Consider the following 19474-nt stretch of genomic DNA (forward strand, 5'->3'; position numbering starts at 1 on the left):
AAAAAAAAAAAAAAAAAAAAAAAAAAAGGAAGGGAAAAGAAGCATTTCTTGTAATCTGATCCAAATTATACCATTTTAGTATAAACACCCATTCTTCCTTTGATAAATATACCCAAAAATGATGTGTTTTCTTAGAAAAATGGGAGTCCTGGCCTGGTATGGTGGCTCACACCTGTAACCCCAGCACTTTGGGAGGCCAAGGCACACAGATCGCTTCAGCCCAGGAGTTGGAGATCAGCCTGGACAACATGGCGAAACCCCATCAATACAAAAAACACAAAAATTAGCCAGGTGTGGTGGTGTATCCCTGTAGTCCCAGCTATTTGGGAGGCTGAGATGGGAGGATCACTTGAGCCCAGGAGGTTGAGGCTGCAGTGATCTGTGATTGTGCCACCACACTCCAGCCTGGGCGAGTGCGACCCTGTCTCAAAATATACATAAATAAAATAAAAGTGGAGTCCTGCTATGTATGTGCATAATATGTATATATTCCTAGTAATATTCTTCTATCATGTAATTTAAAATATCTGAATAGCATTCCTTTCTTTCTTTTTGAGACAGGGTCTCCCCTGTTGCCCAGGCTGCAGTGCAGTGTTGGTTTAAATGCAGCCTCCACCTCCCGAGCTCAAGCAATCCTCCCACCTCAGCCTCCAAAGTAGCTGGCACCACAGGCGCGTGCCACCATGCCCAGCTAATTTTTGTGTTTTTTGTAGACACGGGGTTTTGCCATGTTGCCCAGGCTAGTCTCCAACTACTGGGCTCAAGCAATCCATCCGCCTCAGACTTCCAAAGTGCTGGGATTATAGGTGTGAGCCACCATGCCTGGCATGAATAGCATTTCATTGCACAGATACAGCATCACTTACTGACCAGCCTCCCAGGTGGGCACTGAGGCTGTCCCTAACCTTTTCCTATTAAACCTCACCTGCATGCACAGCTTTGTGTGTCTCCATGACTATTCCCTTAAAATAAATTCTTAGAAATGAAATTACTAAGTCAAAGAACACAAAAAATGTTTTCCAACTGTTGTTACGTATTGCCACATTCAAATTAAAAAAAATTTTTTTTTGTCCACAGGAAAAGATTTTGCAAGCTCCTTCTTGACTAAGCTATTACTCGGAGCAGCAGGCCTTGGCTGGACCAGCCTGGTCTTTTAGAGAGTAACAGAAGACCTTAGTCTAAATCTTAGCTCCTGAGGCTAGGCGTGGTGGCTTGCGCCTGTAATCCCAGAACTTTGGGAGGCTGAGGGGGGCAGATCGACTGAGGTCAAGAGTTCAAGACCAGCCTGGGCATCATGGTAAAACTCTGTCTCTACAAAAACACAAAAATTAGCCAGGCATGATGGCAGATGCCTGTAATTCCAGCTACTTGGGAGGCTGAGGTGGGAGAATCACTTTAACACAGGAAGTGGAGGTTGCAGTGAGCCAAGATAGCACCATTGCATTCCAGCCTGGGTGACAGCGAGACTCTGTCTAAAAAAAAAAAACCACACACACACACTAAAACCTCAGCTCCTGAATATGTGGCCTTCAGCAAGCTACTTAACCTGCTTTAGTCTCAATTGTTTAATTCCTCTATAACAAGGTCAATACCCACCTACTCTGTAGGCTTGCTGGAAAGACTATGCTAAAACACACATAGAAGTACCTGGCGTAAGGCCAGGCATGGTGGCTCATGCTTGTAATCCCAGCACTTTGGGAGGCCGAGGTGGGTGGATCACTTGAGGTCAGGAGTTGGAGACTAGCCTGGCCAACATGGTAAAACCCTGTCTCTACTAAAAATGCAAAAAGGAGCTGGGCATGATGGTGGTTGCCTGTAATCCCAGCTACCTGGGAGGCTGACGCGGGAGAATCACTTGAACCCGGGAGGCAGAGGATGCAGTGAGCCAAGATTGCACTATTGCACTCCAGCCTGGGCAACAGAGGGAGACTCTGTCTCAAAGAAAAAAGAAAAAAAGAAAAAAAAAAATGCCTGGTATATAGTAAGCACTCAAATTCTTTCTATTCTTCCTAACTTTATTCTGCTGAAAAAAAATTCACTTAATACTATGAAATGAGAAACAGAATAAATTTTATACACTATACTTATATGCATGGTTTAAAACAGAAAATGCGCCAGACCTCCTGACTTACATATATTGAGGTGACAATTACGAATAGTTGGATTAGGAGTTGCCACACCCCAGTATACTCATCATCGGGCTGCGGCAGCATAATGTCTAGTTTTCTCCTTTGGTTTATTTACCATATGATAATTTTTTTTCTTTTCTTTCTTTTTTTTTTTTGAAACGGAGTCTTGCTCTGTCGCCCAGGCTGGAGTGCAGTGGCTGGATCTCAGCTCACCGCAAGCTCCACCTCTCGGGTTCACGCCATTCTCCTGCCTCAGCTTCCTGAGTAGCTGGGACTACAGGCGCCCGCCACCTCGCCCGGCTAATTTTTTGTATTTTTTAGTAGAGACGGGGTTTCACCGTGTTAGCCAGGATAGTCTCGACCTCCTGACCTCGTGATCCGCCCGTCTCGGCCTCCCAAAGTGCTGGGATTACAGGCTTGAGCCACTGCGCCCGGCTCTTTTTTTTTTTTTCCTAAGACAAAGTCTAGCTTTGTCACCTAGGCTGGAGAGTAGTGGCACACTCTTGGCTCACTGCAACCTCCCGGGTTCAAGTGATTCTCCTGCCTCAGCCTCCCGAGTAGCTGGGATTACAGGCACCCAGCACCACGCCTGGCTAAGTTTTGTATTTTTAGTAGAGACGGAGTTTCATCATGTTGATCAGGCTGGTCTTGAACTCCTAACCTCAAGTGATCTGGATAATTTTCAATTATGTAAGAAAACCAGTAACCTAAATCTATCTCATGGTTGTTATCAGGCTAGTGAAAAGAATGATCAGTTTAAGAAAATGCTCCCTGAAAAGCTGTTTCCAAGTAGCTCTTGAAACACAAAAGACCCTTCCAGTTTATGAAAACAGTGCTTCATTTAGTGGGATTTATCACCAGCCAACTACATACTCTTCCCTCAGCATCTTCCATGACAGCCATCCATACCTCACTTCTTCTTCATTTAGATAAGCCAGAAAAATATCCACAGCCAACAGTAAAGAGAAAGACCTAGCCTTCCGGTGGGTCTCCCAGTAATTCTGTCTCTCAATTTCTCCACACAATATTGTGATATAGAAAGTCTATGAAGATTCTAAGTTAGATGTGGCTATCTTTAGTTTTGATTTTCTAGTTCATGTTTGTCAAAAGCTATCGTATTACTTCTATTTTTCCTTCCGTTCTTTTTGAGACAGGTTCTCACTCTGTCATCCAGACTGGAATGCAGTGGTGTGACCATGGCTTACTGCAACGTTCACCTCCTAGGCTCAAGCGATCCTCCTCCCTCAGCCTCCCAAGTAGTTGGGACTACAGGCGTGCACCACCACGCCTGGCTAGTTTTTGTATTTTTTTTGCAGAGACAGAGTTTCGCCATATTGCCCAGGCTGGTCTCGAACTCCTGAGCTCAAGCAATCTATCCACCTCAGCCTCCTGAAGTGCTAAGATTACAGGCATGAGCCCCCGCACCCTGGCCTTTTTCTTCAGTTTGTAAGTAAACATCTCATTTCATGCAAAACTCACTCCATGTACTCCTATAGAAGCCCTTATTGGATGATTCTCAATGTATGTTGGAGAAATACTTCCTTCAAATCAGTGGTTCTTTTTTTAAAACAGGGTCTCGCTCTATTGCCTGGGCTGGAGTGCAATGGTGCCATCACGGCTCACTGCAGCCTCAATCTCCCAGGTTCAGGTGATCCTCCCACCTCAGCCTGCTGAGTAGCTGGAACTGCAGGTGCATGCCAACATCCCCAGTTAATTTTTCAATTTTTTTGTAGAGATGGGGTTTCGCTGTATTGCCCAGGCTGGTCTCAAACTCCTGGGCTCAAGTGACCTTCCCACCTCAGCCTCCTAAAGTGCTGGAATTACAGGCATAAGCCACCATACCTGGCCACCAGTGGTTCTTAAAATGCACACATATGGCCGGGCGTGGTGGCTCAAGCCTGTAATTCCAGCACTTTGGGAGGCCGAGACGGGTGGATCACAAGGTCAGGAGATCGAGACCATCCTGGCTAATACAGTGAAACCCCGTCTCTACTAAAAAATACAAAAAACTAGCCGGGCGACGAGGCGGGTGCCTGTAGTCCCAGCTACTCAGGAGGCTGAGGCAGGAGAATGGTGTAAACCCAGGAGGCGGAGCTTGCAGTGAGCTGAGATCCAGCCACTGCACTCCAGCCTGGGCAGCAGAGCAAGACCCCGTCTCAAAAAAAAAAAAAATTGCACATATACACAACATATTCAATAAGATGTTTGAACATATTCAAAGCCCATCCAGTATTAAAACTAGCCAGCAAGGCAGCAAAGTTCATTTCAGAAGTGCAGATTCTCTATCACAGTTTATAATCAGGAACACAACACGCACAAGTATTTCCAGTTGTAAAGGTCCCTCCCACCTTCACCGAAGCCAGCCAGATGCAGGAACGCCTGGTCTCCTTACCACAGAGCCGGTGGAGGGACTTCTCCGAGTAGGTGTCTCGGTCGCAGCCTTTCCCTATGTGGCTGGTTTCTAGCTCCACTGTGGCCTGTACTGAGGCAACTGGCTCGTCACATGTCTCCAGGTGGATATTTGGAAAGACGGCCAACGCGCCCGTGCCTGGCTCATACTCAATCCTATTGTTCCATCCTGTGTTGGTCCACAGATCAGCAGGGGAGGAGAGAAGGAAAACACACACTTTAGGTTGCTGCGGCGTATCAGTCTTAAGAACAGATGTGGCCAGGCGTGGTGGCTCACACCTGTAATCCCAGCACTTAGGGAGGCCGAGGTGGGCGGATCACAAGGTCAGGAGATCGAGACCATCCTGGCAAACATGGTGAAATCCCGTCTCTACTAAAAATACAAAAAACCAGCCGGGCGTGGTGGCGGGCGCCTGTAGTCCCAGCTACCCGGGAAGCTGAGGCAGGAGAATGGCGTGAACCCGGGAGGCGGAGCTTTCAGTGAGCTGAGATCGCGCCACTGCACTCCAGCCTGGTGACAGAGCAAGACTCCGTCTCAAAAAAAAAAAAAAAAAGAACAGATGTGAGCACCAGGGAGAGAATGAGGCTCACCTTGCCACCCATATCAGTTTTAAGAACAGATGTGAGCACCGGGGAGAGAATGAGGCTCACCTTGCCACCCATATCAGTTTTAAGAACAGATGTGAGCACCGGGGAGAGAATGAGGCTCACCTTGCCACCCAGGGGCGCAGGTGGGCTTAACGCTGATCTTCACCAAAACATCTTCTGTGGCTCTTTTCTTCCCACAGTCATAGGCAGTGACGGTCAGCTTATACTGATGTTCTTTCCCATAGTTTAACTTCTCTGTGTTTTTTATATAACCTTTCAGGGGCAAAACAACAGTGAGAAGCAACACCCCCGCTGGTTTTACTTTTGTTGTCCTAGGCGGAAAGATAAAATGCATACACTTTAAGCCCTGTAAGTACTCGGCCAAAAATAAACATACGCTTGTGATGCTTAACCTGCAACCTGTCCTCCCTGAGCCCAAACCCACACTAAATCCACCCTGAAGAGTTTCAACAGAAGAGACGGAGCCACACAGCTCAGTCTCCACTTACTCTCCCAGTGTTATGTTGGGCTTTCCATTAAGATTTAACTGGTTACATGCATTAAGAGAATTAAAAAGACAAAATCATTCAAGTACCTCAAGTATTAAATACAAGATCATTGATCATTTACTTTATTAAAAGAAAGAGATTTCCTACCCCCACCCACTGCACAGAAGCCTGCTTTGTGAACGTGAGTACAGATCTCTGGAACGTGTTTGCAATGTCCATAATTCCATCAAAGATTCTGGACTGTGCATTAATTAACAATGCAAACGTCGTATTATTTTTTATTTTTGGAGCAGGGCCTCACTCTGTTGCCCAGGCTAGAGTGCAGTGGCCCAGTCTCGGCTCACTGCAACCTCTGCCTCCCGGGTTCAAGTGATTCTCCCACCTCAGCCTCCCAAGTAGCTGGGACTACAGGTGTGTGCCTGCAGTCCCAGCTACTAGCGAGGTTGTGGCAGGAGGATCCCTTGAGCCCAGAAGGTCAAGGTTACAGTGAGCAATGATTGCACCACTACATTCCAGCCTGGGCGACAGAGCAAGACCTTCTTTCAAAAAAGAAAAAGAAAAAAGATGTGGCAGGACATTCTAACTTAATGGAGAACACGGCCAGGCATGGTGGCTCACACACGTAATCCCAGCACTTTGGAAGGCCAAGGTGGGCGGATCACCTGAGGTCAGGACTTCAAGACCAGCCTGGCCAACATGGTGAAACCCCGTCTGTACTAAAAATACAAAAAAAGGCCAGGCGCGGTGGCTCAAGCCTGTAATCCCAGCACTTTGGGAGGCCGAGACGGGCGGATCACGAGGTCAGGAGATTGAGACCATCCTGGCTAACACGGTGAAACCCCATCTCTACTAAAAAATACAAAAAAAAAAAAAAAAAAAAACTAGCCGGGCGAGGAGGCGGGCGCCTGTAGTCCCAGCTACTCGGAGGCTGAGGCAGGAGAATGGCATGAACCCGGGAGGCGGAGCTTGCAGTGAGCTGAGAACCGGCCACTGCACTCCAGCCCGGGCGACAGAGCGAGACTCCGTCTCAAAAACAAACAAACAAACAAACAAACAAACAAAAAGTTAGCTGGGTGTGGTGGCGGGCACCTGTAATCCCAGCTACTCGAGAGGCTGAGGCAGCAGAATCACTTGAACCCAGGAGGCAGCGGTTGTAGTGAGCTGAGATTGTGCCACTGTACTCCAGCCTGAGGAACACAGTGAGACTATGTCTCAAAAAAAACCACAAAAACAAAAACAAAAAACTTAATGAAGAACAGAAAATTAGACAAACTAAATGTAAAGGTCAGTCTCATAGAGATGCATGTGGACTGAAAGTTAAGAAGATTAAAAAAATAAAGCCCTGTCAGGTGGGAGGATTTTTATTTGATTTTGGTAGGAAAGCAAAAAAAAAACGAGAGAATACAGGACTTTCAGGTTCCAGAGAAGAAGCTGTCAGGGGACAAAGTAGGAACTTAAATGTTTTTACAATTAAAAGCAAAAGCACACCAGGTTAGGTCTCCAATTTGTGAGTTTCGTGGAGTTCTGACAAAGCACAGAAGCTGGGGTGTAAAGTCAGTGGGGTTGGCAGGGACTGTCTACCCAACTAAGGAAAGCGCGCTCCTCCGTTCTTACCATCTTTGTCGACAGTAAAGGGCACATCTGGAGTGATGATTTCGTAGCTGCAAATCTGGCTGAACTGAGGGGAGCAGTCGGCATCCATGGCCTCCACCCTCAAAATGCTGTCGTACTGCCTCCCCTCGATGACCGTGGCTTTGTAGGACTTCTCCTTGAACACGGGCGCATACTCATTCACGTCGTTCACCTGAATGTGGACAGTTGCTCTGGATGAAGGGAGGGAGAAAAATACAGTTTTTTTGCTTGTTTTCGGTGTCAGTGTGTGTGCGTGTGTGTGTGTGTGTGTGTGTTTACCCAAAAGATACCAATTCTGCCTGACTTTGAAATTTCCTGTTTCTGATACCTTGTTTCATGAATTCCATATGATGAAGTCAAAAATTAAACCAAGTTATTCAGTGCTTTTCATTCAATGTGGAGATAACAGAAAGCTAAAAGAGGGATTTGGGTCAATTCTTCCATATCCTAAGAATAAAGCAAAAAAGCAATCATCTAAAATAAAAGAGTCTTGGATGTTTTTTTTTGACAACATGGGACAGGACAGGCAGAAGGAAGATAAACAATACCAGACGTCTGTTTGCTCTCCAATTTTAAAGTTGAAACATATTTTGTCGCAAAATCCAGAAAAAAATAGAGCCAAGGGAAGAAGGGGTATGAAACAGAGAATGCATAAAATGGTTTGATTCTGAGAGTTCAAACGAATTCTGTCCTACTTCTAGGGAACAGGCTAGAGACCATGGCATCACCAGGTCCTGACTCAACAAATGGAAGAGCTCAGGAGGGGCAGGCCGTTGCCACCTGCCAATACCCCAGCTCAGTTACCAAGAAAATTAGGGTGCCATCAGACCTGGCTACAAATAAAGAAAACTGTAGGTTTCAAGGGCTAATGGTCAGGGCATGCTTCTGACTCAGACAAGGACTTTGGTCAAAATATGACCTTTTCAAGGGAAACAATTACATTACGCTGCGGAAAAAGAGGAGTGACTCACTGGGGCGCTGCACCCTCTGCTCACCATGAGCCTCCTCATCCCAATGCTGTCGGTCTGACCCTCACAATGGGTTATGTGACACCATCTCACCCACATACCCTTCTTTAGTAGATGTGCTAAGGAGACACTGAGACTCAAGGCCAGGAATGGTGGCTCACACCTATCCCAGCACTTTGGGAGGCCGAGGCGGGAGGGTCACCAGAGGTCAGAGTTCAAGACCAGCCTGGCCAACATGGTGAAACCCCGTCTCTACCAAAAATACAAAAATTAGCCGGGTGTGGTGGCGTGTGCCTGTAATCCCAGCTACTTGGGAGGCTGAGGCAGGAGAATCGCTTGAACCCTGGAGGTGGAGGTTGCAGTGAGCCGAGACTGTGTCACTGCACTCCGCCCTGGGTGACAGAGCGAGACTCTGCCTCAAAAAAAAAAAAAAAGTAAACAAAACAAAAGAAATAGAAACAGACTCAACAAAATTAAATTTGCACAATGCCAAAGGGCTAGCAAGTGGTGGAGAAAAGACTAGAGCTTACAATCTAATTGTAGACGCTTGACTTGAGAACACCAGCGGTCCCCAACCTTTTTGGCACCAAGGACTAGTTTCATGGAAGGCAATTTCTCCACAGATGGGGGTGGGAGGATGGTTTGGGGATGAAACTGCCCCACCTCAGATCATCAGGCAGTCGATTCTCATAAGCAGCATGCAACCTAGATCCCTCACATGCACAGTTCACAATAGGGTTCGCGCTCCTATAAGAACCTGATGCCTCCGCTGATCTGACGCTGCTGATCTGACGGGAGGTGGAGCTCAGGCAGTAATGCTCACTCGCTCACATGCTGTTGACCTCCTGCTGTGTGGGCCAGTTCCTAACCAGCCACGGACCAGTACTGGCCCACGCCCGGGGGTATGGTGACCCCTGTTCTATGTTGTCTTGTCCAAAGCCCTGTTACACCTGCAGTTCCTAACTGGCAGGAGGTGCAGCAACACACTCAGGATTGTGGCAGCAAGTCAACCTACTTCCACCAGCAGTGACTTTTTTTTTTTTTTTTTTTTTAAGACGGAGTTTCACTCTTTTCGCCCAGGCTGGAGTGCAATGGCGTGATCTCGGCTCACTGCAACCTCCACCTCCCAGGTTCAAGTGATTCTCCTGCCTCAGTCTCCAGAGAAGCATGGACTACAGTCACGTGCCACCACGCCCAGTTAATTTTGTATTTTTAGTAGTGACAGGGTTTCTCCATGTTGGCCAGGCTGGTCATGAACTCCTGACCTCGGGCGAAAATCACCTCAGGGGATCTGCCTGCCTCGGCCTCCCAAAGTGCTGGGATTACAGGCGTGAGCCACTGTGCCTGGCCAATTTTTTGTTGTTGTTGTTTTTTAGGGACAGGGTCTCACTCTGACACTCAGGCTGGAGTACAGTGGCATAATCATGGCTCACTGCATCCTCAACCTCCTGGGCTCAAGCAGTCCTCCTGCCTTAGCCTCCCAAGTAGCTGAGCCCACAGGCATGTGACACCGCACCTGGCTAACTGTCTATGCTCTGGAGAGATGGCGTCTTCTACATTGTCTAGGCTGGTCTCAAACTCCTGGTCTCAAGTGATCCTCCCACCTCAGCCTCCCAAAGTGCTGGGATTACAGGTGTGAGCCACTGTGCCTGGCCAACAATGATTAAGTTTATGCCCTTAGGAATTACAGCAAAAGATAAACATGACAACAAAATAAACTTCCTAAGGGAGACGCAGATTTTTTGAATTTTTAACGTAGGGCCTTTATTTCTTTAATAGAGTATTTGGTGTGATAAAATTATTCACTTGCTCATTAAAAATCTAGGACAGGTGCGGTGGCTCACGCCTGTAATCCCAGCACTTTGGGAGGCCGAGGCGGATAATGAGGTCAGGAGTTTGAGACCAGCCTGGCCAACATGGTGAAACCCTTCTCTACTAAAAATGCAAAAATTAGCCAGGCGTGGTGGCGGGCATCTGTAATCCCAGGCTGAGGCAGGAAAATCGCTTGAAACCAGAAGGCGGAGGTTGCAATGAGACGAGATCTTGCCACTAAACTCCAGCTGGGTGAAACGGCGAAACTCCATCTGAAAAAAGCCAGGCGCGGCTCACGCCTATAATCCCAGCACTTTAGGAGGCCCAGGCGGGCGGATCACCTGAGGTCAGGAGTTCAAAACCAGCCTGACCAACATGGAGAAACCCTGTCTCTCCTAAAAATACAAAATTAGCTGGGTCTGGTGGCACATGCCTGTAATCCCAGCTACGCAGGAGGCTGAGGCAGGAGAATTGTTTGAACTTGGGAGGCAAAGGTTGCGGCGAGCCAAGATCATGCCATTGCACTCCAGCCTAGGCAACAGGAGCGAAACTCCCATCTCAAAAAACAAACAAAAAAACCCCCAAAAACCTAATATGCCTAATGTGAGCGAGGCTCTTGCTAGGAGCTGTATACAAGGGTAGACAGACATGATTCCTGCCCTCCAAGAGTTTACAATCTAATTGTGGATACTTGAGAACTCTCTTCTGCCTACTTGAAAAACAGTCTTGGGGAGCGGGGAATAGTCACTACTGTTTTCGTTCTGCACACACACATGTACTCGGTGGGTTACTTTCACTCTTTGTCCAGCTTGCTTACTTATGAGACTTCTTCACATTGGTGCCATCAGGTCCCTTCCCACAATCATAGGCCTGGATGGTGAATGAGTAGTCTTTCTGCAGCTCACAGTCCAGTTTCTCTTTGGAGCGAATGACTCCCTCACCAGTGGATTTATCCACTACCACTGCATCAAAGGGGACATTCTGCCCGTGAATTTTAAATCCACAAATCTCACCTAGGGAGTCAAAGCAGAACAGGTTAGAATTCCTACCACGCAGATCCTCTGCACCTTGCCCTCCTCCCCCCACTCTCCACCCCCAAAGAAAATAAATGACAACAATTCGGCAGCCAGGGGTTTGGAGGGTCCGTGGACAAAGCGGGGCACTGTGCTTTAAACATGGGGAAGTTCTGGGGCTTTAGTAAGATGAAGCAGATTCTGGCTTTCCAAGCAACTTGTTTACTTTGCATCCATTCATGCAGGAATACAAAAGAGAGAGAAGAAAATATAGACAGGCATTCCACAGGAGCACTTAGATAGCTTGAGGGTAAAAGGAGTCTCATTAGCACACAGCCAGGCCTGAGAACACCAGCGCTGCCCCAGCTCCTGGGAGGGCTGGCAGCCAGTTTGATTTGGACCAGAGAGAAGCTAAAACGCAGTTATGTGTTGAGAGAGGAGGAAGCGTGAGATATAGGATCAGCACCATAATTACAGAAATTCTGTCAAAAAAAAAAAAAAAAATCAAAGGAAACAAGTCTTCCTGTGCAATGAGCCTGGCTAAAATTAGGGAATCAAAACAAACTACTCAATGAGAAAGGTAGAAATACCAACTCGTCAGGCATCCATTTCAACAGCTATTTTATCACCCACGATTCAGACAGTTTCTATTATGGGAGGGACTGGCTAGACTTGCCTTTGTTTTGTACTTTATCCTATCAAACCTGAAAAAGACACCAGCCTGGGAACTTCTCTACATCTAAATTGGCTCACAAGCTTAATTAGGAGTTAAAAATCTATGTTTCCATTCTTGTCCATGGGAGAACAGTATAAATGTTTTGATGTCTATGTAAAACTCCACAAAACTTATTTCACATGAAAATAAGACTGCACTTCTTCCACAATTCCAACTAATAGAAAATTGTTACAAAGCAAATCTCTGAAGTTCGATTAAACAAAAATGTACAGTATTATCCATACAGTTCAAATGGATGTCTGATTTCTAGATATTTCTAACCAAGGGTCTGGTTACATACAATTTCCATCAATATACTTTAAAATAGAAACAAAGTAGGAGAATAAATAAGGATAAAAGAGCATGACAGTTTCTTCTGTTTAAGGGCTGATTCCCAATTTTATAAACAAAGTTAGTGGGTTAATATTCATAAGAGGGGAAGAAAGAACCCTTTATCACCTTCTTTGGTGACTGTCACCTCAAAACTCTCTAAAGGGAGAAAAGATAAACCCATGTCAGTAATACAGGAAAGAATGAAGACCGAATAATAAGGAAAAAAGTCAAAGGTGCACAAATTACACAGAAAAGCTTGACACATTATTCAACAATAAGCTCATTGACTGGCTTCTAGGATTGCTACAGCGAAACCTAATCTTCAGGAACAAAATGTCACTTTGAATCCAACTTACCATGAACTACTGCATAATTCTGAAGTTATTAATTTAGGGATGAAATACTCTTAAATGAAGCGTCCTAACACCCTCAGGTGTCATTAGGATTTTTCTTTTAATGAACACTCTAGTGACAAACCATGAAAAAGTACATCTATTTGTTATTTTGCAGTTTTCAGATGTTCATTTCCAACCTAAATTCTCTCAGCTAGATTCGGTAACATTCAACTCACCAGTAGATTTAATGAAACAAAAATTTGAGCAAAAGGTTTTGTTTTTGTTGTTTTTTTGAGGTGGAGTCTTGCTCAGTCACCCAGGCTGGAGTGCAGTGGCACAATCTCGGATCACTGCAAGCTCCGCCTCCCGGGTTCACGCCATTCTCCTGCCTCAGCCTCCTGAGTAGCTGGGACTACAGGCGACTGCCACCGCGCCCAGCTAGTTTTTTTGTATTTTTTAGTAGAGACGGGGTTTCACCATATTAGCCAGGATGGTCTCCATCTCCTGACCTCGTGATCCACCCGCCTCAGCCTCACAAAGTGCTGGGATTACAGGTGTGAGCCACTGTGCCCGGCCGGAGCAAAAGGTTTTAACCCTTTGTTCTTGAACTGAAAAAAATAACAATGTTTTTCTAATCCAAAGTACCCAACCAAGGCAACAAACATAAACCCCTCCCGCTAATGGAGCATCTGCTTAAATGTGAATAGAAACCAGATTCGAAACTAGCGATAGGGATGCTACAATGGTCATTGTTTTTATTACACGAAAGCTCTGTTCTACCAAGTCAATATACATGCTGCGTATACACCCTTTACTATGGAGGAGTGGAAATGTGAACAGGTCAGGAATTCTGCTGCCCCTCAACACAGTGGGCCCTCACAGGTGGCACCTGCTCTCCCCCAAAGGTAACATGGCCTGAATTCCCTTGCTCTGATAATAGTTCTACCATTTATTTCCCCTGCAGTGTTGTTTCATTTTGCTTGGTTTTAAGGTTTTAAAAATGGTATCACGTGGCATGTAGTTTTTCTGACTTGCTTTTCGTTTTTTTTTTTTTTTTTTTTTTTTTTTTTTTTTTTTTTTTTTTTTTTTTTTTTTTTGAGAGAGTCTCGCTCTGTTGCCCAGGCTGGAGTACTGTGGTGGCATCTCAGCTCACTGCAACCTCAGATCCCTGGGTTCAAGTGATTCTCACGCCTCAGCCTCCCAAGCAGCTGGGATTACAGGCGCCTGCCACCAAGCCCGGCTAATTTTTGTATTTTTAGTAGAGATGGGATTTCACCGTACTGGCCAGGCTGGTCTTGAACTCCTGACCTCAAGTGATCCACCCGCCTTGGCCTCCCAAAGTGCTAGGATTATAGGCGTGAGCCACTGTGCCTGGCCGTGACTTGCTTTTTCATGCAACTTAGTGTATCTAAGATTCATTCATCCCTGCTGGTATAGGTAGTTACATAGTTTATTCATTTTCACTACTACATAACAGTGAGAATCCACGTGTCAAAACATGTAACGTGCTTAAAACATTGCGTGGCAGAAAGAGAGCACTTAACAAATGTTTGCTATTATTACAATCATTTTCCATTGTGTGAAAATGCCATCAGTTGTTTTGCTGTTTAAAACAATGGTGTCATGATTATTTCTGTCCCTGTTTGCTGCCCCACATGTACAAGAGACTCTGTACGCCTGCACTTCACATCAAACAATGTGAAGAATCCAGTTCCTCAGTTACACTGGCTGGTTCTCAAGGGTCCAGTAGCCACATGTGGCTGGTGGCTGCTGCAAGGAGACAGTGGACGCAGAGCACTCCCCTTGGCACAGCAGGTCCCACTGGACAGAGCTGTTTTGAATTAGGGGTCTGTAAACTGTCGTTTCCAGAAAGTCCAACCTGTTCCTGATTTTGAACAGCTCACACGCTAAAAACAATTTTTACCTTTTAACACAGAACTTCATAACATGAGAAAATTACATGAATTTCAAATACAGTTTCTTCTCTTTTTTTCTTTTTGTTTGGAGATGGAGTCTTGCTCTGTCGCCCAGGCTGGAGTGCAGTGGCACGATCTCGGCTCACTGCAAGCTCCACCTCCTGTGTTCATGCCATTCTCTCATCTCAGCGTCCCGAGTAGCTGGGATTACAGGTGCCCGCCACCACGTCCGGCTAATTTTTTTGTTTTTGTATTTTCAGTAGAGACAGGGTTTCACTGTGTTAGCCAGGATGGTCTTGATCTCCTGACCTCGTGATCCGCCCACCTCTGCCTCCCAAAGTGCTAAGATTACAGGCGTGAGCCACCAGCCCGGCCTCAAATACAGTTTCTATAAATATATTTTACTGGAACACAAACATGCTCATTTATTTAATGTATGGTCTCTGCTTTCACACTGCAAGGGCGGAGGTTGTTGCAGAGTTACATCATTGCGAAAGAGATCCGAGGGGCCCCAAAGCTTAAAATAGTCCTATCTAGTTCTTCACAGAAAAGATTTGCTCGTCTCTGCTCTACAGACACCCATGAGTAACCTGCCCAGTACCAGACGTGTCCAAATGTTTTCCAGGATGTGCTAATTCACAATATTACATGTTTTGATGCATATTAACATTGCATAATACATGTTAAAGTAATTTAGGTTGCCCAGCTTTAATTTGGGTAAAACTTCAGTTTTTGACTTGGAGTTGACTGTTCTGCAGAGAAAATAGCGAGGCAGTTCCACATCATCTGAATTGACATTAATGACCGTGATTGTGGTGTGCTTTCCTGACACAGGTCTCTCCATAGGTAAGTGCAGATTTCCTGCTTGTTGGTTGTTTTAGAGACAGGGTTTCCCTCTGTTGCCCAGACTGGAATGCCATGGTACAAACCTAGCTCTCAGAATACTCAATATTCTGAATATTAACATTAGCTACTTTAATGAGTTCCACCAACGGGATATGGTACCTCAAATCCACCAGTACTTATTAAATTGCTAGTCAGGCTGGGTCCTTTACCTACAAGGACTTAAAAAAACAACTCACCAGGTTGGTAGTTCGAGGCGGCAGGTGCAGTGTGGACTTTGCAAAACTCAGGCAGACCTGGGTCTTCTGCACCAGCCTTACAACTGAGCCCATCACTGCAGGGTCTGCTGAGCCATCTGCAGGGTCAGCCCTACGCCCACCTTAAGTGGCCATCTGTGCATTCAACCTAAAACTCTACTTTTAATAAGGAAGACGGATCGGACTGCAGCAAGGCAGGGCGACTGAACAAGTTACAGCTATCATAGTCCCTCTCATGAGATACAATGACGGTAGAACTAGGCGCTGTCCCAAGGAGACATTTAAGGGATTTTTAGGGGAATAGATAGGACCTCCACCTCCTGAATTCAAGCGATTCTCCCACCTCAGCCTCCCGAGAAGCTGGGACCACCAGTGCGTGCTACCCATTCCCAGCTTTATTTTTTTAATTATTATTACTTTTTTTTTGGTAGAGGTGGGGTTTCACCATGTTGCCCAGGCTGGTCTTGAACTCCTGAGCTCAAGCGATCCACCTGCCTCAGCCTCCCTCAGTGCTAGGATTACAGGCATGAGCCACCACGCCCGCCCCAGTTCACAGTAGTTAAATGTATGATCACATATGAAGGTGCAGCTCCACCCCTCGCTATCCTAAACTCAGCCTCTCTCAACCTCAAACAACCTCATCCGTTGCAGGGAAGGACCTCTCAGAATCGCCTCTCACATCCCAGTTCCTTTCTGCCCTGCTCCCTCCCACTCAATTCAGCTGGCTCTGCTGGGCAAATTTACCTAAAACCCTGCTTTTACCAAGCTGAAAACACTCAACCAGGTTTCCCAGACAACCTCTCTAGCTAGGATCGCCTAGGAATGGGCCAAATCCTTCCCAGGCTCTTTCCCCAAACCTTCATTCCCCTGAGATCATCTAAAATGGTCAAAAGGAACTTAAGATTGAGGCTGGGCACGGTGGCTCACGCCTCCTGTAATCCAACACTGTTGGGAGGCGAGGCGGGCGATGGATCACGAGGTCAGGATTGATCGAAGGACCATCCGGCTAATTGTTGAAGTGAACTGAACCCCATCTCTACTAAAAAAAAAAAAAAAAAAAAAAAAAAAAAATTAGCTGGGCGGGGGGGGCGAGGCCCGGTAGCCCCAGCTATTCGGGAAGCTGAGGCAGGAGAATGGCGTGAACCTGGGAGGCGGAGCTTGCAGTGAGCCAAGATCACACCACTGCACTCCAGCCTGGGCAACTGAGCAAGACTTCGTCTCCAAAAAAAAAAAAAAAAATAGAAATTTGAGGGGCAGAACTGGTAGCTCACACCTGTAATCCCAGCACTTTGGGAGGCTGAGGCGGGTGGATCACCTGAGGTCAGGAATTCGAGACAAGCCTGACCAACAAGGTGAAATCCTGTCTCTACCAAAAATACAAAAATTAGCCGGGCGTGGTGGCATGTGCCTGTGGTCCCGCCTACCTGGGAGCCTAAGGTGGGAGAATCACCTGGGCCTGGGATGTTAAGGCTATAGTGAGCCATGATCATGCCACTGCAGCCTCTGTACTCTGGGCAACAGAGCGAGACCATGTCCAAAATAAAATTTTTTAAAATTGTTTTAAAGGAATTTTTTTTAAAGCAAAACATAAAATACGAAAATGCATGAACCCAACAAAGTCTAGATTTGGCTTCCGGATATCCAAAGTCATGTGCAGGGTTCTCAGCTGACAGCACTTTGCCCTCACTTTCCTCATCTGTGCCTTTGAGAAACCCCAGCTTCAGGCTGGCCCTGCTGTTCTTTGTCAAAGTCTTCTTCCTAATCTGAGGACGGCCTCTCCTACATGTCTCCCAGCTCTCAGGAGACCCTGCCCTTATATTGCAAGTGTTTCCTTCACTCCTTACGTATAACAGCTAAGGTTCTCTGATTGTAAGCAACAGAAATCCTTTCTAGGTAACTTAGCAAAAGGAAACTGATTGGAAAACTATCGAGAACTCATGGAACTGACTGTAGGCCAGAGAAAGGGACTTGGAAACAGGTGGAAGCCAAGGCGGCTGGAGACCAGGAAATAGGAACCACAACAGTCCCACTGCAAAACAACCTGGACAGACAGACCCGAACCGTAACTATTCTTAGCATCCACTGGCACTCCACTCACCATTCAAACTTCGAGGAGGGGCATCTGTTCAGTCTAGCTCACACTGTCCACACACTTGGCTGGGGGAGGTGGGGTAACAGGTTGTGGATCCACTGATCTGTGCCCAATGGGAAAGGGATGAAGGGGCTGTAAAGAAGAGAAAATGGGCCAGGTGTGGTGCCCACACCTGTAATTCCAGCACTTTGGGAGGCTGAGGTGGGTGGATCATCTGAGGTCAGGAGTTCGAGACCAGCCTGGCCAATATGGTAAGACCCCATCCCTACTAAAAATATAAAAATTAGCTGGACTCGGTGGCAGGCGCCTATAATTCCAGCTACTCAGGAGGCTGAGGCACGAGAATCGCTTGAACTGGGGAGGCACATGTTGCAGTGAGCCAAAATCATGCCACTGTACTCCAACCTGGGCGACAGTGAGATTTCGTCTCAAAAAAAAAAAAAAGAAAATGGACACTTGCCGAGTAGCAACTATTCACTTCTCTCTGCTCCACTTGGCCTTGGTGCCCACATTCAATGGCTGGGTGTCCGGCCTGTCCCTGATGTTTGGTGACCTCTGGCTTCCTTGCTTACCGGTCCAGGCTAATTTCTGGAACAAGCTCATACGTGTCTCTAATCAGTAGTTTTTCAGGGTACCTTTTTTTTTTTTTTTTTCTGAGACAGAGTCTCGCTCTGTCACCCAGGCTGCAGTGCAGTGGCACAACCTTGGCTCACTGCAACCCACCTCCTGCATTCAAGTGATTCTTGTGTCTCAGCCTCCCAAGTAGCTGGGACTACAGGCGTGCACCACCACACCTGGCTAATTTTTGTATTTTTAGTAGAGACAGGGTTTTGCCATGTTGGCCAGGCTGGTCTCAAACTCCTGACCTCAAGTGATCCCCTCGCCTTGGCCTCCCAAAGTGCTGGGAATACAGGTGTGAACCACTGCACCCAGCCTAGGGTACCTTAAATACGCATAACAATAACCACACACAGACTCCAAGAGTTACGCTCTCGCAAGTTCCTCACGGACTACAGTAGTGGCTCTCAAATTCTAGTGTGTCAAAAATGGTCTGGGAAGCTTGTTAAAAATGTGGTTTCCAAGCTCCATCCATAGAAATTCTGACTTGGTGGTTCTAGGGACAGAGCCCAGTGATCTGTATTTTGAGCAAGCACTGCCAGATGACTCTAACACAGACAGTCTACAGACTTGGGAAGGTGGCCCATCGGGGGTTCGCAAACCTAACTGGCTGGTATGGATTTCTCAGGTGCCACTCCTGGAGGTACAGACTATGTGACCGAGCATGGAGCTCAGGAACCTGCACTCTACACCAGGGCCCCAGGTGATCCGGGCATAGCACTGGAAAACCCCATGCATCCATTCAGCCTAGCAATGGAAATCATGTGGACTCAAGTTGACTTCCAACACTGTGCTCCTCCACACCCCACGCCACACAAGCTGACCTGGTCACCTACCCTGGGAGGCCTCTCCAGTTCCCACCTCTGCTCCCACCTTTCCCCTCCCTTCACTGCCTGTGCAAACTCCACCCACCCTTTACAGGGCTTGAGCCCTGCCTAATGAACCACTTCTGGGCTGTCTCAGTCCATTCAGTGTTGCTGCAAAGGAAGACTTGAGGCTGGGTAAGTTATAAAGAAAAAAGGTTTCTTTGGCTCATACTTCTGATGGCTGGGAAGTTCAAGGTTGGGCATCTGCATCTGGCGAGGGCCTCAGGCTACTTCTACTCACAGCGCAAGGCTGTGCAGAAATCACATGGTGAGGGAGAAAGAGAGAGAGAGGGATGGGGGAGGAGGAGGAGGAGCAACCACAGGCTCTTTTTAGCAACCAGCTCTTGCGGGAACTAAAAGACCGAGAATTCACCCACTATCCCCCACCCCAACACCTCACCCTACAGCCAGGGATAACATTAATCTATTCATGAAGGAT

At 46.7% G+C, this 19474-nt stretch overlaps 1 protein-coding gene across 1 annotated transcript in view; it reads right to left on the reverse strand.

Annotated features, from left to right (window-relative positions):
- CLSTN1 (calsyntenin 1) overlaps nucleotides 1-19474 on the reverse strand; it is a gene marked incomplete at its 5' end in the record, with an annotated part of 94339 nt that overhangs the window by 18828 nt on the left and 56037 nt on the right. Inside the window, 5 exons of the mRNA XM_017887913.1 lie at nucleotides 4478-4707; nucleotides 5250-5399; nucleotides 7250-7458; nucleotides 10865-11060; nucleotides 12235-12264. Of these exons, the coding sequence (XP_017743402.1) occupies nucleotides 4478-4707; nucleotides 5250-5399; nucleotides 7250-7458; nucleotides 10865-11060; nucleotides 12235-12264 (815 nt within the window). The remainder of the gene's footprint in view (nucleotides 1-4477; nucleotides 4708-5249; nucleotides 5400-7249; nucleotides 7459-10864; nucleotides 11061-12234; nucleotides 12265-19474) is intronic.

This window comes from Rhinopithecus bieti, unplaced genomic scaffold (genome assembly GCF_001698545.2).
Source record: "Rhinopithecus bieti isolate Rb0 unplaced genomic scaffold, ASM169854v2 scaffold_16234, whole genome shotgun sequence".
Lineage (NCBI taxonomy): Eukaryota > Metazoa > Chordata > Mammalia > Primates > Cercopithecidae > Rhinopithecus > Rhinopithecus bieti.